The sequence below is a fragment of the Mobula hypostoma genome, chromosome 20, assembly GCF_963921235.1.
Source record: "Mobula hypostoma chromosome 20, sMobHyp1.1, whole genome shotgun sequence".
Taxonomy (NCBI): Eukaryota; Metazoa; Chordata; class Chondrichthyes; order Myliobatiformes; family Myliobatidae; genus Mobula; species Mobula hypostoma.
In genome coordinates, this window is record NC_086116.1 from 52994687 (window position 1) to 53017331 (window position 22645).

The 22645-nt window shown below is 40.8% G+C and overlaps 1 protein-coding gene across 1 annotated transcript in view; it reads left to right on the top strand.

Annotated features, from left to right (window-relative positions):
* LOC134359533 (golgin subfamily B member 1-like) overlaps positions 1-22645 on the top strand; it is a 111942-nt gene that overhangs the window by 39122 nt on the left and 50175 nt on the right. The window contains exons 5-10 of the mRNA XM_063072935.1: positions 12139-12306; positions 13199-13321; positions 14642-14755; positions 15375-15660; positions 17601-17710; positions 21396-21510. Coding sequence (XP_062929005.1) covers positions 12139-12306; positions 13199-13321; positions 14642-14755; positions 15375-15660; positions 17601-17710; positions 21396-21510 — 916 coding nt within the window. The remainder of the gene's footprint in view (positions 1-12138; positions 12307-13198; positions 13322-14641; positions 14756-15374; positions 15661-17600; positions 17711-21395; positions 21511-22645) is intronic.

Sequence of the window (22645 nt, forward strand, 5' to 3'; positions counted from 1 at the left end):
CGCCCCTCTATTCTGAGGGTGTGTCCTCTGGTCTTAGACTCTCCCACCATAGGATACATTCTCTCCACATCCACTCTATCAAGGCCTTACACCATTCAATAGTTGTCAATGAGGTCACCCCTCATTCTTCTGAATTCCAGTGATTACAGGCCTAGAGCTATCAAACACTTTTCATATGACAAGACATTTAATCCTGGAATCATTTTCGTGAACCTCCTTTCAACCCTCTGGTTTCTAAGATAAGGGGCCCAGAATTGCTCATAATACTCCAAGTGAGGCCTCACCAATGTTTTACAAGATCTCAACATTACATCCTAGTTTTTATATTCTAGTCCTCTTGATATGAATGCTAACATTACATTTGCCTTCCTCATCACAGACTCAACCTGCAAATTAACCTTGAGGGAATCCTGCACAAGGACACCCAAATCCCTCTGCACCTCAGATTTTTGTATTTTCTCTCAGTTTAGAAAGTCGTCAACCCTTTCATTTCTTCTGCCAAAGTGCATGGCCATACACTTCCTGACACTGTATTCCATGTGCCATTTTTGCCCATTCTGCTAATCTGTCCAATCCCTGTAGCCTCTTTACTTCCTCAAAACTACCTGCCCCTCCACCTACCTTTGTATCATCTGCAGACTTTGCAACAAAGACATCAATTCCATCATCCAATTAATTGACATATAACGGAAAAAGAATCAGTCCCAACAGAGACCTCTGAGGAACACCACTCATCAGCGGCAGCCAACCAAAAAAGGCTCCCTTTTTTCCCCACTCTTTGCCTCCTGCCAACTAGACATTGCTTTATCTATGCTAGAATCTTTCCTGTAATACTTAGGGCTAATAGCTTGTTAAGCTCCTTGTTAAAGGCTTTCCAAAAATCCAAGTACACAGCATCAACTGAATCTCCTTTGTCTCTCTGGCTTGTTATTTCTTCAAAGAATTCCAGCAGATTTATCAGGCAAGATTTCCCTTGAGGAAACTGTGCTGACCATGCCCTATTTTATCATGTGCCTCCAAGTACCCCAAAACCACATCGTTAACAATCGACTCCAACATCTTCCAAACTACTGAGGTCAGACTAACTGGCGTATAATTTCCTTTCTTCTGACTCTCCCTTCTTGAAGGGTGGAGTGATATTTGCAATTTTCCAGTCTTCTGGAACCATTCTAGAATCTAGTGATTCTTGAAAGATCATTACTTCCTTTCTTTTTCAATCTTTTTATTAGTTTCATAAAATATAAACATGACATAATAGCAGTACAGAGTTATTGGGAATACATTGTTATAATTAACAAGAGTAATTATAAAACCAAATAATACTTAATCGACAAAACTCCCGATCATATAGGATACCAATGAATAATACAGAACAAAAAGAAATATCTAGACAAAAATCATGAAAAAGGAAAGAAAAACAAAAAAAAAAATAACCCCCCCCCAAAAAAAAACTAATCTAAACAGAATTAATCAACTAAACTAAAAAAAGACCTGGGCTATTTTAACATCATAAAAAATGGGAGAAAAGAAAACCTTAGTGTCGACGACTCCATTCCTCTCAACCAACACGACAGAGAAGTAAAGTAAGATTGGAAATGGTCAAATTACATCATATGAAAATGCTGAATAAATGGCCTCCAAGTTTTTTCAAATTTAATGGAAGGGTCATAAACCACACTTCTAATTTTTTCCAAATTTAAACACAACATAGTTTGTGAAAACCAGTGAAATATTGTAGGAGGGTGAAAGATCATTACTAATGTTTCCCCAATCTCTTCAGCCACCTCCTTCAGAACCTTGGGGTGTACACCATCTGGTCTAGGTGAAGTCCTTTTCTCCTCTCTGCTCTTCTGAGCCACAGCACCAGACTCAGTGCCAGAGGCCTGGTCGCTGTGGCTCCCTGTTAGGTCGTCCCCCTCAATGGTATCTAAAGATATATAATTATCCTTGAGGGGAATGGCCACAGGTGTACTCTGCACTGGCTGTGCATTTCCTCTCCTCCTGCTCCTGACAGTCACCCATCTACCTGTCTCCTGCAACCTAGTGGTAATTGCTTCCCTGCAGCTCCTGTCTATCACCTCCTCGTTCTCCCATATGAGTCAATGGTCATCGAGCTGCACCTCCAGTTCTTTAGTATGTTCTCTCAGGAGCTGCAGCTCAGTGCACATGGTATAGATGAGTTTATCTGGGAAAATGGAGGTCTCCCAGACTTCCCACATCCCACACATAGTACAAAACACTGCCCCTGGAGCCGTTCTCACTGTACTATGCACTAATAAATAAGGAATGAACACATAAGAACAGAGAGAGTGTACTTTACTAGACAGTCTTCCTAGTCCAAGTCTGGTGAACAAAAGCCACTCTAAAGACTGACACCCTCACAAGACAGGCTGCTCTGCTTGCACTTGAATTATTTTTATTGACCCTTTCTAATAAAGCCCTCTTGCTGATTGCATGTTCCTCAGAGAAACTGCCGCAAAACTCTGCCTTGAAAATCTCGATCTCCACCCTGAGGATTTAAAAAGTAGCTTTTTTTACGCACTTCTAGTGCGGATTGTCTAACTCATAGGAAACTGGCTCGAAGCTCTGCTTTTTAAATCTTGAAACGGAAAAATACTTTACAGGAGAGATTGCTTAATATCAAGGAAAATCATTCTGTAGTAACACGCATCACTTCTTAACATGTGGGAACGTTGGTGGTGAGGGGAGATTTCGAGTTGCAGAAAACTGATGGGAATTATTTTGTAGGAATGCAAAATAATTCCTTGTGTAGCTGGATCCTGGACTTTCTGTCAGATCATCGGCAGGTGGTAAGAGTGGGCTCCCTCACCTCTGCCCCTCTGACCCTCAACACAGGTGCCCCTCAGGGCTGGGTCCTAAGCCCCCTCCTTTACTCTGTACTACATTTGCATTGCTTTCGCAGCATTACCTACACCTCCGCCTGTCTTTGTATCATCTGCAAACTTTGCCACAGAGCCATCAATTCCATTACATAAATCGGGGTCGGCAACCTTTTTGCCTCTGTGGGCCAGATCACGTACTAATGAGCGGACGGTGGGCCAGATAAATGCGATAAAAAACTTGAAATATGGGAATTATCCATTTAAATACATCTAGTTATGTTTTGCCTCAAATTACTGAATAACGCATGCTAGAAAATCATTTGTGCTTAAGGTTGCCTACCCCAATCTAAATCATGTGAAACATAGCGGTCCCAGTACTGACCCCTGAGGAACACTACTAGTCACCAGTAGCCAAGCAGAAAGGGCCCTCTTTATTCCCACTTGGTGCCTCCTGCCTGTCCATGCCAGTATCTTTCCTGTAACACCATAGGATTTTACCTTGTTAAGCAGCCTCATGTGTGGCACCTTATCAAATGTCTTCTGAAAATCCAAGTAAATGACACCCACTGCCTCTCCTTTGTCCACTCTTCTTGTTACTTCTCAAAGAACTCTAACAAATTTGTCACAGTTGCTCACCCATACTATTTGAGAACTTTTTCCTCTTTGGGACACATCTATCCTGCGCCTTGTGAACTATTCACGGAAACTTCAGCTATCTCTGCTCTGCCATCATCCCTGCCATTATCCTTCTCCAATCCACCTAGGCAAGCTCCTCTCTCATGCCCATGTAATTCGCTTTATTCCATTGCAATACAGATATATGTGTCTTGTGCTTCTCTCTGTCAAATAGCGGTATGAATTCAATCATATTATGATCACTGCCTCCTAAGGGTTTCTTATGTTAAGCTCCCTAATAAGATCTGGGTTATTATACAACAGCCAATCTAAGATGGCCTCTCCCGAGAAGGCCCAAGCACAAGCTGTTCTAAAAAGCCACCTTGAAGGTATTCAACAGATTTCCTCACTTGCGACCTGACACCAACCTGATTTTCCCAATCCCCTTGCATGTTGCATTCCCCCATTACAAATGTCATTACCCTTATTACTTGCCTTTTCCAGCTCCCTTTGCAATTTTAACCCCACATCTTGGCTACTATTGGAGGCCTATATATGATTCCCATAATTTTTTTTACCTTTGCAATTTCTTAACTTCACCACAAAGACTCAACATTCTCTGTCCCTATGTCACCTCTTTCTAAAGATGTAATTCCATCTCTTAATAGGAGAACCACACTACCACCTTTGCCTTCCTACCTGTCCTTTCGATACAAAGTATATCCTTTGATGTTAAGTGCCCAACTATGGCCTTCTTTCAGCCACAGCTCAGTGATATCCACATTGTCATACCGATCAATCTCTAATTGCACCAAGAGTTCATCCACCTTATTCCGAATGCTATGCACGCTTAAATACAACACCCTCAGTCCTGTATTCTTCGCCCTTTTGAATTTTGACTCTGTGGTACAATTTAACTTTTTGCTCTTTCTGCATTTGGACCCAGTTATTGGCTTGTCCTTCCTTACATTCATGTTACATCCATCATGTACTTCTAAACCTGCTGACTCATCCTCAGCTCTATCATACTGGTTCCAATCCCCCTGCCGTATTGACTTAAACAGCTCTAGTAAATCTGCCTGTGAGAATATTGGTCCCTCTCAGATTCAAGTGTAATCCGTCCCTTTTGTACAGGACCCACCTGCCCCAGAAGAAGTCCCAATTATCCTGAAATCTGAAATCCTGTCACCCTGCTCCAATTCTTCAGCCACACATTTATCTGCCACCTCATTCCAGAAACACCTCAGACCTTGGCACCTGGAAGGCAAACTACCATGTACGTTTCCTTTTTGCATCCACAGAATCACCCATCTGTCCCCCTATTACTGCTGCCATCCTTTTCAGTTCCCTACCCTTCTGAGCCACAGAGCCAGACTCTGCCAGAGGCACGGACACTGTTGCTTCCCCCACATAGATTTACCCCCCCCCAACAGTACTCAAAATGGAGTACTTATTTTTGAGGGGGAGGCCTACAGGGGTGCTGTCCTCTATCTGATGTCTCCCCCTTCCCTCTTCTGACAATCATCCATTTAACTGTGGCCTTAGGGTGACTACTTCCCTGTAGCCCTGTATGTAATGACATACCAATGCAATATATTAAACCATGACCTTATTAGATTACATATGGAGTTTATCAATATAGCTTTGGCTTGGAATCCTAATTAATGGCCAGTCATGTAGTGACACAGTGCAGGTGACCATTGATGACTGTAACTAGTCTTATTCAGTTTCCCAGTGACTTAAGTGAACAACTGAGTAAAGGTGGAATCAGTGTGTTGAGAAGATTTTCCTTTAATCTTAGGACTTGACCTGCTCTGATCAGATTAAGGTTTTTGGATTCTGTTCTATTTATAGTCTACTTGGATTACTGAACTCCTCTGTCATTTCAACTGTTGGCTCTTGACTTGGATTTCAAAACATGAGAAATCTGGTTATAAGTTTCATGAAGTGAACCATTAGCTGATAGTGGATGACATGACTTATTATCCTATTAGATTTGCCTCCCAAATTAGTGCCGCTCCTTTCCTTTAAACCGAAACCCATTCCAGATCTCTGCATTTCTCCTGTGCTGAACTTTTATCATTTATTTCCATTGCTTAAACTTTGATTATGTCTTCACCTGACAGGTCCCAAAATTCTGGCATTTCATAAACCCCTCTACCTCTCCTTTTCTTGAAATTGCTCTTAAAATTTGCATTCATTGTTTTCTTTGTCACTCGTCCCATATTTTCTTGGGTGCTTCCATGGTCAGCTTTTGTAAGACATAGGAGCAGATTTAGGCCATTCAGCCCATTAAATCTGCTCCGCTGTTCCATCATGGCAGATCCTGGATTCCACCCAAACCCACACACCTGCATTCTCACCATAATCTTTGATGCCCTGACCAATAGGAAAGAACCAATTTTCATTTTGAATATACATATGGCCTTGGCCTCCACAGCTGTCTGTGGCAGAGCATTCCATAGATTCACTACTCTCTGGCTAAAAAAATTCCTCCTTACCTCTGTTTAAAGGGTCACCCCTCAATTTTGAGGCTGTATCCTCCAGTTTTGGATAGCCGCACCATAAGAAGCATCCTCTCCACATCCACCTTGTCCAGTCCTTTCAACATTCTGTAGGTTTCAATGAGATACCCCACATTCTTCTAAATTCCAGTGAGTGCAGGCCCAAAGCCGCCAAATGCTGCTTATATGTTAACCCCTTCATTCCCGGAATCATCCTTGTGAACCTCCTTTGGACCCACTCCGATGACAACACATCCTTTCTGAGACATGGGGTCCAAAACTGTTTACAATACTCCAAGTGCAGGCTGACTAGTGTCTTATAAAGGCTGAGCATTATCTCATTGCTTTTATATTCTATTCCCCTTTAAATAAATGCCAACATTGTATTTGCCTTCTTTACCACAGACTCAATCTGTAAATTAACCTTCTGGGAGTTTAGCACGAGGACTCCGGAGTCCCTTTGCACCTCTGATCTTTGAATTTTCTCCCCATTTAGATAATAGTCTGAACTTTTGTTCCTTTTGCCAAAAGGCATAATCATACATTTCACAATATTGTATTCTATCTGCCACTTTTTGTCCATTTATCCAATTTGTCTAAGTCCTCTGTAATCACATTGCTTCCTCAGCACTACCTACACCTCCATCTATCATTGTATCATCTGCAAACTTTGCCACAAAGCCATCAATTCCTTATCTAAGTCATTGACAATCAGCGTGAAAAGTAACAGTCCCAATACTGACCATCGAGGAACACCGCTGGTCACTGGCATCCAGCCAGAAAAGTTCTGCTTTATTCCCACTCGCTGCCTCCTGCCTGTCAGCCATTCCTCTATTCACGCCAGTACCTTTCCTGTAATGTCATGGGATTTTATCTTGTTAAGCAGCCTCATGTGTGGCACTTTATCAAATGCCTTATGAAAATCTAAGTAAGTGACATCCATTGCCTCTCCTTTGTCCACCCTACTTGTTACTTCCTCAAAGAACTCCAACAGATTTGTCAGGTAAGATTTCCCTTTACAGAAGCCATGCAGACTTTGACTTATTTGATCATTAGACTCCAAGTACCCCGAAACCTCATCCTTAATAATAGACTCTTAACACTTTCCCAACCAGTGAGGTTAGGCTTACTGGCCTACAGTTTCCTTCTTTTGTATTCCTCCTTTCTTAAAGAGTGGAGTGACATTTGCAAATTTCCTGACCTTGTGAACTATTCCCAGAAACTTCAGTCACCACTGCTTTCTCGTCATCCCTGCCAGTATCCCCCTCCATCCACCTGGGCGAGCTCATCCTCATGCCTCTGTAATTTCCTTTACTCCACTGTAATACTGATACACGTGACTTATGCTTCTCCCTCTCAAATTACAGTATGAATTTAATCATATTATGATCACTGTCTCCTAGGGGTTCCTTTACCGTAAGCTCTCCAATAAAATCTGGTTATTAAACAACACCCAATGTAAGCTTTTCCCCGAATAGGCTCAAGCACAAGCTGCTCTCAAATGCCATCTTGTAGACATTCAACAAATTCGCTCTCTTGCAATCCGACACCAGCTTGATTTTCCCAATCCCCTTTCATATTGAAGTCTTCCATTACAATTGTGACATTACCCTTATTATTTGCTTTTTCCAGCTCCCTTTGCAATCTCAACCCCACATCTTGGCTACTATTTGGAGGGCTATATGTGATTCCTATAATGATTTTTGTTTTACCCTTGCACTTCTTAACTCCACCCACATAGATTTGTCATTCTCTGACCCTATGTCACCTCTTTCTAAAAATGTAATTCCATCTCTTGTCAACAGAGCCACACCACCGCCTATGCCTTTCTGCCTGTCCTTTCGATGCCAAGACCAGTGCTAGGATGCTAAAGAATATTGATGTTAAAAAGAGAACTTAGGGATTCAAGAGCAGTGAAGAAGCTGGAAGTTTCAATACTGTAATGGTGCTATATATAGTCATTGCAGACTGCCTGCCATGTTTTCAACATCAAATTCATGCTTGGGGACTCTTATTGCATAAAGCAACAATTATTCTGTGGGACAGTACAGAATAGATATTAAATACAGATCCCTTTACAGAATTCTATCGGACACTCAAAGATAAGTATAACTTGGATTAAGTACAGACTAAAGTTCTCTACTTTTACCTGTCAATGTTCCTAGCCAGGTGCACTACAGTTTAGATGCAAATTAAAATATTGTCTATGCTGCATTAATTTGCATAAGATTGTCATCCTCTGACGTACCATTTTGCTATTTGCCATAAATATTAGAGCAAAAATTAGTGGGAAGTTAAAGAATTGGGAAGCTTTTAAAAAAAAAAACAGACAACTGAAAAGTCATTAAGATGATAAAGATGGAATAGGGAAGTAAGCTATCCAATTATGATATAGAGGATACCAAAAGTTTCTTCGGATACATAAAGTGTAAAAGAGAGACAAGAGTGGCTATTGGACCACTGGAAAAATAATGCTGGAAAGGCAGAGATGGGGGCCAAGGAAATGGCAGATGAACTGAATAAGTATTTTGCATCATTTATCACTCTGGAAGACACTAGCAGTATGGTGGAAGTTCGAGGTGTCAGGAGGCATGAAGTGTGTGAAGTTACCATAACTAGAGAGAAGACTGTTATGAAACTGAGAAGTCTGAAGGTAGTTAAGTCACCTGGAAGAGACGGTGTGCACCCCAGAGTTCTGAAAGAGGTGGCTGAATAGCTCATGGAGGCATTAGTAATGATCTTTCAAGTATCACTAGATTCAGGAATGGTACCGGAAGACTGGAAAATTGCAAATGTCACTGCACTTCTCAAGAAGGAAGAAAGGGAAAGTACAAAAATATGAGACACAGAGAGACTTGGGAGTCCTTGTGCAGGATTCGCTAAAGGTAAATTTGCAGGTTGAGTCTGTGTGGCAAATGCATGTCAGCATTCTTATCAAGAGAACTAGAACAAAAAAGCAAGGATGTAATGTTGAGAATTTATAAAACACTAGTGAGGCCTCACAGGGTATTGTAAGCAGTTTTGGGCCTCTTAGGAAAAAATGTGCTTTAACTGGAGGGGGTTTAAAGGACATTCATGAAAATGGCTCCATGATTAAATGGCTTGTTATGAGGAGCATTTGATGGTTCTCGGATTGCACATAGATTGGGTGAATCAAGTTGGATGAGGCAGTTTTGAGGAGGACTTCATGGAATGCATCTGTGATGGCTTTCTTGAACAACATGTTACTGAACCTACAAGGGAACATGCTATCTCAGATCTGGTGCTGCTCAATGAGATGGGTAAAATTAGTGATCTTGTAGTTAGGGATCCTGTTGGAAAGAGTGATCACAGTATGATTGAGTTTCTCATGCAAGTGGAGGGTGCAATAGTTCGATCTAAAACCAGTGAAATATGCCTAAACAATGGTGACTACAATGGGATGAGGGAGGATTTGGCTAGTGTAGACCAGGAGCACAGGCTATATGGTGGGACAGTTGAGGAACGGTGGAAGACTTTCAAAGAGATTTTTCACGGTGCTCAACAAAAGTATGTTCCAATTAAAAGCAAGGACAATAAGGGTGGGAAGAGCCAGCCTTTGATAAATAAGGAAATAAAAGAAGGCATCACACTAAAAGCTCGTGCATTCAAAGTCGCCAAGAGTAGTGGGAAACTGGAAGATTGGGAAAACTTTAAAAAGTACTAAAGGACCACTAAGCGAATAATAAAGAAAGAGAAGCTAGATTCTGAAAATAAACGAGCACAAAATATAAAAACAGATAGCAAAGGTTTTTGTAATTATATAAAGCAGAAAAGGGTGGCTAAAGTAAATGTAGGTCCCTTGGAGGATGAGAAGGGGGAATTGATATTAGGTAATGAAGAAATGGCAGAGGCATTGAAAGACTATTCGGTGTCGGTCTTCATGGTGGAGGACATGTCTAACGTGTCAAGGAGATGTTATGGATGCAATGGGAGGTGAGGACCTTGATACAGTAACTATCACTGAAGAGGTAGTGCTGAGCAAACTTGTAGATCTGAAGATGACAAGTCCCCTGGTCCTGATGGAATGCATCCCAGGGTACTGAAAGAAGTGGCATAAGTTACTGTAGAGGCTTGGTGATAGTTTACTAAAATTCTTTGGACTCTGGGGCAGGTCCTGGTGAATTGGAAAACGGTAGATGTCATGCCACTGTTCAAAAAAGGATGTGGGCAAAAGGCAGGTAACAATAGGCCAGTTGGTTTAACATCAGTAGTTGGGGAAAATGTTTGAAGCTATCATTAAAAAAGAAATAGCGAGGCATCTGGAAAGAAATGCTGCTACTGTGCAGGGTACTGGTGAGGCCGCACCTGGAGTACTGCGTGCAGTTCTGGTCTCCTTACTTGAGGAAGGATATACTGGCTTTGGAGGCGATGCAGAGGAGGTTCACCAGGTTGATTCCAAAGATGAGGGGTTTAGACTATGAGAAGAGATTGAGATGCCTGGGACTGTACTCACTGGAATTCAGATGAGAGGAGATCTTAAAGAAACATATAAAATTATGAAAGGGATAGAAAAGGTGGAGTCAGGAAAGTTGTTTCCACTGGTAGGTGAGATGAGAACTAGAGGACATAGCCTCAAGATTCAGCGGAGTAGATTTAGGATGGAGATGAGGAGGAACTGCTTTTCCGAAGGAGTGGTGAATCCGTGGAATTCTGTGTCCGATGAAGCAGTGACGGCTACCTCAGTAAATATATTTAAGACAAGACTGGATAGACTTTTGCATAGTAGGAGAATTAAGGGTTATGGGGAAAAAATCAGGTAAGTAGAGATGAGTCCATGACCAGATCAGTCATGACCTAATTGAATGGTGGAGCAGGTCTGACAGGCCAGATGTCCTACTCCTGCTCCTATTTCTTATGTTCTTATGTAATTCAAATTAATAGTTCCTGGGTGTCAAGATCTTGGAGGGTCTAACCTGGTCCCAACATATTGATGTAGTCATAAAGAAGGCAAGACAGAGGCTATACTTTATTAGGAGTTTGAAGAGATTTGGCATGTCAGCAAGTACACTCAAAAACTTCGATAGTTGTACTGTGGAGAGCATTCTGACAGGCTGCATCACTGTCTGGTATGGAGGGGCTACTGCACAGGACTGAAAGAAGCTGCAGAGGGTTGTAAATCTGGTTAGCTCCATCTTGGGCACAAGCCTACAAAGTACCGAGGACACCTTCAGGGAGCGGTGTCTCAGAAAGGGAGTGACCATTATTAAGGACCTCCAGCACCCGGGGCATGCCCTTTTCTCACTGTTATCATCAGGCAGATGGTACAGAAGCCTGAAGGCACACACTCAGCGATTTAGGAACAGCTTCTTCCCCACTGCCATCCGATTTCTAAATGGACATTGAATCTTTGGACACTACCTCACTTTTTTAAAATATACAGTATTTCTGTTTTTGCACTTTTTAAAAATCTATTCAATATACATAATTGATTTACTTGTTTATTTATTATTTTTATTTTATTTATTACTTTTTTCTCTGCTAGATTATGTATTGCATTGAACTGCTGCTAAGTTAACAAATTTCGCATCACGTGCCGGTGATAAAAAACCTGATTCTGATTCTGAATGAGGAGTGACCCTGTTGAAACCTATTGAATGGTGAAAGGCCTTGATAGAGTGGATGCGGAGAGAGTGTGTCCTATGGAGGAAGTATCCAACTGGAGGACACAGCCTCAGAATAGAGGGGCGTCTTTTTACAATAGAGAAATTTGTTTAGCCATAGTGTGGTGAATCTGTGGAATTCTTTGCCACGGGCAGCTATGGAGGCCACGTCTTTATGTATATTTTAAGCAGAGTTAATTCTTGATTGGTCAGGGCATGAAGGGATACAGGGAGAAGGCAGGAGGTTGGGGTCGAGAGGAAAATAGGATCAACCATGATGAAATGGCAGTGCAGACTCGATGGGTCAAATGGCTTGATTCTTTTCCTATACCTCATGGTCTTATGAAGTGAAATGGCTAATTTTTGGCTGTGTTAGAGGTAGTTCCTGTTATTTCTTGCAGTGAACTAGATTGGGATTGCCATTTCACTGTGTCATCCTAACTACATGAAGTGTTCCTCTTTGGCCTTTATAGAATTTATGTCAAGGAATTCTATCGATCTATTGTATTACTCACTTGCATTGAACTTGTTCTTCCTCTTAAACTGTTTTGACAGGGTGGTCTGGAACATCCCTTGCACAACGAGATTGAAAACCTTAAAGGTCAGCTTCAGAAACAGGAAGACAGTTTTCGGACTCTGCAGGCGACTGCAGAGGGTATGAAAGACCAGCTTCAGGCTGCTAATGAACTTCTGAAGCAGAAAGAAGCTGAACATGCACGAGAGGTAAAGATTTAATTCCTGAGACAGAAAAGGCAGAACACAGGGCAAGCACCTCCGTATCCTCTCCATTCTCCCATCAAATATTCCCAGGGAAGGTGGAGCATGGGTCATTTCCATTTCAGGCAGCCATTTCGGGCAGTGTCTGTCTCTTTCAGTGATTTTTGGAGGATGCTACTGAGGTACTGCATTTATGGATTCTGTTTTTTTTATATTTTGTGTTGTGTCGTCCGTTCTTTCTCATTGTTTTTTGTGTGGGGGCAGGGGGCGCTTGGGGTTTGATGTTTTTGTTGTATTTATGTTAGTTTTTTTGCGGGGGAGGGATTGAGGGGTCAATGTTCTTGAGTTTTTAGTTTTCTGTGCAGGTGGAGGGGGCTTTGGGGGCTGATGTTTTTGTTGTATTTATGTTAGTTTTTTTGCGGGGGAGAGATTGGGGGGGTCAATGTTCTTGAGTTTTTAGTTTTCTGTGCAGGTGGAGGGGGCTTTGGGGGCTGATGTTGTTGCGTTTTGTGCAAGGGAGGGGTTGGGGAAGCGGTTGATGATTGTGTTACTGTTCTTTTGTGTGTGGGGGGGATGGGTTGGGTTTGCTGTTTCTCTTTGAAATTATTTCCATGGTTTTATTTGTATCATGGCTTACTGGAGAAGAAGAATCTCAGATGTATACTGCATAATACTTTGATAATTAATGAACCTTTGAATCTTCTGAGGGTTTTGAAAATTAGACTTTGTGTTAATTAATGAACTGATGGAAGCATTACGTTATAGGAACAAACTCAAAATAGAGCATTCAAACAAAGTTTATTTGGGCCTGTGCCCTGACAACTCTGGCTAGATGAAAAGCCTCTGGTTCTTTCTATAGCTCAACCTGTGGTTGCATGTACATTTTTTGTGACTACAGCTGTTGTCACTTCGGGAGGTCATTCTGGAAAAGGATTCCCGATTCCAAGAGTGCATTCAAAAACATGAAGAGGAGCTTGTCCAGCTAGCATCTGGCTCTGAGATCAACAAAGAACTACAGCAAGTAAGTGTTTCTCAGGTAGTAATGAACTAATACTTACAGTAGACTGAATGGGAAGAGGTTAGATGAGAGAGTGAGACTTGATTTAACCATGAAGACAAGTAATAATGAATAGAAAATGCTTAGGGTAAGCTAATGTGCTTTGAGAAATTCTGTCATCATGGTATTTACAATACCTGTCCCATTTCTCCTATCTCAGCCCATTCACTTGAAATATTGACTCTTTAATTATATTAAATTTGCTGAGACCCAAAGTTGTGGGTTAGAAAGAACTTCTGTTCATAGGGAACCTGTGAGGATGCTGCAGCTTGTAGTCTATTTAAATGTGCAACTTTAAAAAAAATTCTCTTTTTTTTCTTTTTTAAATTTTTTAAAAGATTTATTTCTTTGTTTATTTAGTGATACAACACAGAGTAAGCCCTTGCTGTGTAACTGTTAATGGAGCAAATTTGTGCAAAGCAAACTCCAACAAACAACAATGCTAGGTAATCTGTGTATTGGTATAAGCTGAAGAGTAAATATTAGTGAGAACACCAAGGGAAACCCATAATCAAAATGAAAGTCCTGCTGAGGAAAAGCTTGTAGATTTGAATAATTTCAAAAAGATTCAGATGTCGTAGTGAATGGGTTGAGATAGGAGAAATGGGGCAGTGTGTACAAAAAAAGAAAATAGTAAATGTCTATAGAGCAGGGTAGTTATTACTTGACAAGAAATTGAACAGCTAAAGGTCATTATTTAATTGGTTGTGCAGACATTTAGTCAGTGTGATGCATATGGAAATAAGCAGGTTGAAATTCAGGAGCATGACGAGAATTGGGAAGACTAACTTCTGACACTATGCAGTAAGGTGGACAGCTATATGGATAGGAAAGGAATGGAGGGTTATGGGCTGAGTGCAGCTAGATCGGACTAGGTGAGAGTAAGAGTTGGGCACGGACTAGAAGGGCCGAGATGGCTTGTTTCCGTGCTGTAATTGTTACATGGTTTATAAGGTGAGGTTTATACAATTTTAGTTGCCCAGATTTTAAAGGGTAAGGGTAACCAAACTATTCTGTATTTGAGATGGCTGAGTTATAAACAGACTTCCAGGAAGCTTTATGTTCTTAGTATGTTTTTCAATAATCTCTACATGTTTATGTTGTATGGTGAACTACTGAATGTATGTGCATGTGACTATGTGCACAATGTCCTGGCATTATTTTCATTCCACTCTAATTCTTCAGACAGTGTTATCAGTAATATCTTGAAGAGAATTACTGTGTTGTTTGTTTTTCCTTTAATCCCTGCTGTTTACATTTTGGTGTGTTTTGTGTCACCCCCAGACTGTGAAATCTTTACAAAGAAAGCTGGAAGAGAAGGAGGAGGCCTTAGCGGGGAGGACTCGTGTGGTGGAAATGCTGCAGCAGGAGCTGAATAACTCTGATTCGGAGAAAAAGGTATTGTTATTCATTTGTCTGGACCTTGCAGCTTTATGTAGAAGGCTGCCTTGAAATAATTAATTTTCCATTTTTATTGAGAACTTCAAGTTCAACTGTGAGGATCTGTAGATGCAAAGAGCACCAGAGGGGAAAATGTGACCATCTTTTACTGACTTTTCTGATTGCTTTGACAGCTGAGCAACTTAGAATAGCATTCGTAAGTTCAAAATTAGTCACTTTAAGTAGAGATCTGGAGTTAGGTAAAGGCCAGACTGGTTAAGAGCAACATGTCCCTTAAAAACATGTATGGGACCAACGTCGTCGGCTAAGAGGCCAATAAATTCATGTTCATGGTCATTGATCTTGTATTTTCATTACATATAAAGTATCTTAAAATTATAATAGGAATAGAAGAATGAATTTGTTGAGAAACTGATTTAAAAACAGAAGATTTCTTTGTATGTTGTAAACTAAATGATAATCTAGTGTTACTGTATCAAGATATTGCCAGGATGATAGATTGTAAATTAGCTTTTCCTTGGATTTGAACCAGTGCTTGCTGGAGATGAAAGAATAGTGCTTATATCTGAAAATGTTGATGCAGGCATTGTTCATCTTGTCTGCCTCTCATTTTCAGGTTCTCAATGAAAAGCTGCATGAAGTGGAAGACAACTTGTCTACTTTGCGAGCTGCATTTGATCTGGAGAAAGTGTCATTTGAGGCAAGGTTGAGAGAGCTAGTGGAGAAACATGAGACAGAGTTAACAGAGAAAGACTGTACACTTATGCATTTGCAACAGACCTTGCAGACTGCACAGACATCCTACGATGAACTGACAGCACAAAATCAACAGCTGCAGAACACAGTTGAAGCCCAAGAAAAATTATGCCAAGCCCTAACTGATGAAGTGAAGCTTTTAAAAGGTGAGGAAGTCAACTTAATTATTAAGTTTGTTTCCTATTGTACAGTCAAATGCTAACATTTCTTTCCTACGATCTCCCTTTCTAGAGCTGTTTACGTGGATGTTTAGCAATAAATCAGTTGGTCTATTGTTTGTTTTCTGGATTAAGCATATCAGTACGTGTATTATTGTTGCTTTTCATCAAGTTACAAATGTAATGCCCTGCTTCCTATTTTTTACTGTTATGATGCTTTGTATTTAAGTTTGTGCTGTTCTGTGCGAGCCACTTGTGTTTCAGCTTGTGTTTGGGTTACTGTTGAAGATAAGAGATAGGAGAATTGTGTGCCGTCCAATTAGGATGGTCGGATTAAGGGGAGGATTCTCTGGTGAGGGACACTAAGGCTGGGCTTGGGGCTTCTGTGAGAGAGACAGAGAGGGAAGAAGCAAGAGGTAGGAGAGAAGAGGCTGTAGGATACGATTAGGAGTGAGGCCGTGATTTGCTAAAGCCTGGGGTGAGATTAATGGAGGATCGGTGCCAGGGAAACTGTGAGCTCCAACTTGTGCACTTTAGACAGTTTCATTAAAATGGGCCCTTTTCCTTTTTCTTGTTCTTTCTGTACTAACCCTTTAGTCAAATTAAGAATTATAAAGCTAAATCGTTTAATTGTATGCAGTGTACTGCCTGTTATTTAGTGGCACTGATTTGTGAGAGGGTAACAAATTACACAGTATCCACACAAATGGGGTTTTGGGATGGGCTTGTGCCTCAGTCTCGTGCGTTGGGCAGGGCCAGAGATTGTCTTCTCTAGACTTGCGCAGCTGAGGAGACCGGAGTGTTTCACAAGCAAGAAAAAAAAATCTGCAGATGCTGGAAATCCAAGCAACTCACACAAAATGCTGGAGTAGCTCAGCAGGCCAGGCAACATCTATGGGTAAAAAGTAAAGTTGACGTTTCGGGCTGTAAACCTTTGGCAAGAGCGGAGAAAAATTGCTGAAGAGTAGGTTCGAAAGGTGGGGGAGGGGAGAGAGATACACCAGGTGATGGGTGAAACTTGGAGGGGAAGGGATGAAGTAAAGAGCTGGGAAGTTGATTGGTGAAAGATACAGAAGGCCATGGAAGAAAGAAAAAGGAGGGGGACAAGGAGCACCAGAGGGAGGCGATGGATAGGTAAGGAGATAAGGTGAGAAAGGGAAAAGGGGATTGGAAATGGTAAAGGAAGAGGGGTGGGGTGGGAGGCATTACTTGGAAGTTTAAGAAATCGATGTTTGTGCCATCAGTTTGAGGCTACCCAAACGGAATATAAGATATTGTTCCTCCAACCTAAGTATGGCCTCATTGCAACAGTGGAGGAAGCCATGGATGGACATATCAGAATGGGAACGGGAAGTGGAATTAAAATGGGTGGCCACTGGGAGATCCTGCTTTTTCTAGCGGACGGAGTATAGATGCTCGGCGAAGTGGTCTCCCAATCTAGTGGGAAGGGTACAACTCAGAGATATTAACTTGTGCAGAAGTTGTTTTACATGCAGGATGTACTGCTTGAAGTAGTATGTGTGGACATCAGCCCTGAATTTTGTCATTTTTGTTTTGGAGCTAAGACCTTCAGAATAAAACTGAACAGAATTCAATCCAGAGGCCACAGCCTCAGAGTGGAGAGATGTCCATTTAGACATAGATGAGGAGGAATTTCTTTGGCCAGAGGGTAGTGAATCTGTGAAATTCATTGCCACAGACAGTTGTGGAGGCCAAGTCATTTGGTATATTTAAAGTGGGGGTTGATAGGTTCTTGATTAGTCAGGGCATCAAGTTCTGGGAAAAAGGCAGGAGAATGGAGATGAGAAGGATAATAAAACAGCCATGATGGAATAGTGGAACAGACCTGATGGGCTAAATGGCCTAATTCTGTTCCTATATCTTATGGTCTAAAATTGAAGAAAACCAATATTTTTTTTCCCCTGCAGATGATCTGAAGCAAATTGGAGAAAATGAGCAATCAGAAGCTGACCGAATATCACAAAAAGAAGCATCTGTGAGAATCCAAGAGCTTGAAGGAAAAGTTCAGTCACTACAGGTCAGAAATCTATTGCATAAAACAGGTTGAAAATTATGCTGTTAGGGAATGATACTGTCAAACGAAGTGGTCAAGGACAATTGGCTGAATGGCTGCCTTGTGTGCTGTAATAATTCTGAGATTCTGCAGGATGAGGAGAAAGTAACTACTGCAAAGTAGATTTGAGATCTGTTGTTAGGATTATTCTCATACACAAACAAATGGGATGTTTAGGACTGATCCAGCAGGTGCTTTACATTTTGTATCAACATTCTGTGTGAAGCCTCATTTATAGTTTGCAAGTAGCTTCTGTTGGGTACACTGCTCAGTGTAAAGCAAGGCCAAGGAGACCAGGAAGGCCTCGGTTTTGATCCCTGAACTTTACTGAGTTTGCTCATCTCGTGTTACAGTGGGACCCACCTGTTGCTGGTACAGGCCAGTACTAGCATAGTTAAGGGTCTTGCTGGGAAGTGTATTAATGTAAATGTAGTAATGCAGGTACGACAGAATTGGACCTAACTGTCTCTGTGGTTATTTTACTGATATGTAGTTTACCCATATAGTGTGGTCTCTTGAGATACTGAATGGTGTAAAAAGAACGTACTGCCTAGAGCGTAAGGGAGTGGAGCTGAGAAAATGTCTGAAGTGAAACTGGTTCATGTTCCCAACCGACACCTGCATAATGTTAACCAAGCCCAATACAGGACAGTTCAGAGCTGCAAGGTCTGTTGTGTATCATTAGCCTTTAGCACACTCTAGAGTGTTTTTGGGAGCAGTTTCATTACACCTTTCAGATGCCTCTGAAAATTAATACATTGATCTTGTTATCATTGTAATTATTGAAGCTTAATTTGATTTCTGTTTTGATGCCCTTCTGTGCATTCTCTTGGCTCTTTGTAAGGATTAATGCAATACATCCACCTTTTCTATAATAACAAGATCTATATATAGCCGCAAGCCTGCAGATAAAGAGCTATTTCAGTACTCTGGTTAATCTGTAAGCAGCTTGGGTTGTAAACCCATTTCTGAACTACTACTTTTATATCATGTAGGTGTCAATCAGGCTTAGGCAGTGAGACTTCACATCTTCTAGTTGTTTCCAAACGCTAAGTGAAGACTTGCTACAGTCCAATGATACGTTAACCCCACTTTTTATTGCAGCCTCTGTTATTTGTGTGTATTGCATTAGCTCTTATTGCTCTCAGACTAGAATTCACCATATCTTTTCCGGGCTTGCTTCTTAACAAAGTTCTATCTTCCATAAATAGGCACATGAATGTGAGGAAAATGGAAGGATATGGACATTTTGTGGGCAGAAGAGATTAGTTAGCCATTTGATTACTAATTCAATTGGTTCAGCACAAAATTTTAGGCCGAATGGCCTGTTCCTGTGCTGTTCCATGTTCTACGTAAAGTGCATTTCTAAACTCTATTTGTTGCACTGGCATTCCTTGCTCATCATTCTGAACATGTTAACTTTCATTTACAAATGCTAATTCATGATACTTTTCCTCTATTATTGTTACATCACCTTCAGTTCACTTTCTGATCTATTCATTCTTTTATCAGAACCTTTTTGGCTGGTGAGTCCCAAACAGGTGTCATTTTGTCCCTTTAGTGCAGATGTTGTTTTAAAATCTTCTCTTTAGATAGGAAATGGAAACCTTTCTGTTTCTATTGTAAGAATATGAAGTGTGGGATTGCTAAGGTTCACCTGGTTGCATCCAAGTTTTAAAACTCTCAGACTCCATCTTATTCCCCTTGAAATCTTCTTAAATGTGCGGGTTTGTCTTCCTGTCCCTTGGTTCCCACTGATTCCCCATTCTTTGAGCAAAGTTATTAAATCTAATTCACCTTCGATTTACTTCCCTTCTGAGTGGACCTACCAGATTATGCTAATTGTTGTTACAGTAAGCTATTTGTTTTCTTATGACGCAGAAAGAAATCATTGCACCACTCCCTGCCTGCTTCCAGAGCTATCCCATCAATCCAGTTCCCCCATCTGTTTTCCTATAGTCTATTCCCTCTCCTACCACCCACTACTTTAGGGTTAATATACTATAGCCAATTAAGCTTGCAACTAGCATATCCAGAGCACCCATTGGAAATCTATTAATTCACCAGGAGAATGTGCACCAGAGATCAGGATTAAACCTGGGGCACTGAAGCTTTCTCTAAGCACTGTGTCTTTGTGCTGCCCAATTTATTTGGGCACATTTTATCTGCAACTTGTTGCTATGTCAAACTTTCCAAATGATGAATTTCCAACTATTAGTCTCTTGGTTGTCTCCCATGACTTCTCCCATTGATGTCTTGAGTCTGACAAATAGTCCGGTTAAGGCAAGCTTTCAGGATAATTACAGTGAACAGTTGAAGTAAAGAATCAAGCCATTGACCTGATGGGTGACTCCCAACAAAGAGCCCCCATATCCATCAGGGATGGAGATAATTTTCTATTCCCCCGTAAAAAGACGGACCACAGAAAGTGTTTTCTAGAGTGTGAATGCAGAAGTTAAAGTTGATATATAGTTGGTTTATTACCTTCTGCTATTAAAGAAGTTCCAGTCCTGTTGTACTTTTCATTTATCTCATCCCAGAAACACTGTCATTAAACATTCACACCTGCTTTCTATAATACCATGAACATTATCTATTGTTTTTTTTAAAATTCATTTGCAAGCTGTAGATGTCACTGACAAGTCCAATAATTGCCCAAAAATTACTATTTCAGAAGGGAGTTAAGAATTCGGCGGTGTTGATTATTGCACAAAAGCCAGACCATGTAAAGATAATATAGTTCCTCCCCTAAAAGCCATTAGTCAAATATCCGAGTTATATAGTAATCCAACAGAAATCATAGTCAGAGTCAGAGAGTATTATTTTATTTATTTAGAGATACAGCAGAGAACAGGCTTTTCTGGTCCAACGAACTGCATAGCCCAGCAACCCAACTATTTAATCCTAGCCTAATCACAGAACAATTTACCATGACCAATTAACCTATAACCAGTACAGTACATCTTTGGACTGTGGGAGGAAACCAGCACCTGGAGGAAACCATGCAGTTATGGGGAGAACATACAAACTCCTTACAGACGGTGCCAAAATTGAACTCCATACTCTGACGCACCAATCTGTAATAGCTTTGCACTAACCATTACACCGTGGTGCCCAAAAGAACAATGGAGAAAGCAGGCATCAATCCTACTACAGTTTCCATGCTAAGTGAACACTCTACCATTTGAGTTAATTTTTCAAAGCAAATACTGGCAAAGAGACTTGAACCTTGGACCGTCAGATTAAAAGTCTGATAGTGTACCGAGCTATCCAGGTCACTAAAAACTTAATAAGACACAGGAGCAGAATTAGGCCATTTGGCCCATCAAGTCTGCTCTGCCATTTATCATGGCTGATCCTTCTTTTCTCCTCCTCAACCCCAGACTGGAAATTTTAATGTAAGGTTTTGCCTATAATAATATTTGTTCAGCCTTTATCAAAGATATGGTGCCCGGAGTAAAATTTCACTTAAGCATCAGTATTATATCACCACTATGTATATCAAAAGGAACTGAAACTTGGTAGCAATGCATTTCTTTCTTGAAGAATGTAGTTGTTCTTTGATTGTCCTATTTCAGATTATTACTTGTCCAGTAATTTTTGTTTAATTTTTTTCCTCTTATTCAATCCTACCCCTTTATCCATCTAGACTGCAGCTGAGGAACAGGTGGTGACATCTCAGAACAGATTAGCTGAGCTAGAGGAGGAGAAGGGAAGCCTATTATGGAGGATAGTAGACTATGAGGAGATCAAGACTGAAAATGGTAAATATTTTTTTGGAAAGGAATTTTAAATTCTTAAACAGTTGAATGGTGAAATGTCCTGCTGAAGGGTCTGGGCCTGAAATGTCAACTGTGCTCTCTCTCCATAGATGCTGCCCGGCTTGCTGAGTTCCTCCAGCATTTTGTGTGTGTTGAATGGTTATATAATCTTTATTTTACTGATAATGCCTGAGGATGGTTTGTTGCTTGCACATTGAGAATATCTAGCTCTTCAGTCAAACAGCAACAGAGCATTTGAGTGTCTGTGTTCTTTCACCCAAAGGAACATTCCAGGAGCTCACTCATGCAGAAAATTCCTTTCTCCATATAACCTGTGAAATATGGCCCAGCACAAAGCAGCAGAAGTGAAGAAGCAGTATGCAGTGCAGGAGTTAAATAATCTGTTTCAGAAATGTCACATATATTTGATGCTGCAAGTCACAGAGGCCCATTATATACTCTGTTCACTTCTACAAAATTCTTTAAAAATTTGAAAAACAAAAAATGCTGGATGGACTCTGTTCATGAAGAAACAGTTAATTCTTCTCTAACTCTTACAACTTTAAAAGAGACAAAAACAAGTTATTTTTTTAGTAGGAGAGAAAGTGGTGGCGAGATCTACAGAAGAAAAGCAGTATCTGTAATAGTGTGAGTTCTGATCGCTGTTAACCAGCACATTAAGCTACTTTATTTCTGAAATATGTTGTGAATGACAAGACTGGGGCATGGCCAGGAGGCCAAACTGTAAACTAGAGTTAGAAAAATGGTGGAAATTATTTTAGGCAGAATTGATCTGTTTTAATATACACAAGAGTGAGCTACCTGAAGTTGAAGAATTTAGTTTTGAGTTGGAAAGGTGTAATGTACACAGACGGTGATGTTCCTCAAACTTGCATTGGACCTAGTTTTAAGGTTACAAAGAATCCAGACACATGACACAGATAAAGAATCTGAATATCCGGGTAATTTTAACCCATCTGGACATGTTTTTCCTAGGATCCCTCCCACACTTCTACTGAAAGCTAGCTTGTTTTACCTCTCTTCAGTTCTGTCCAAAGGGTCTCATGTGTTTAACTTGCATTCATTTCCACACTTTGTCTTATGAAGTAGATTGCCTCTCCATCTATCATGCCTTGTA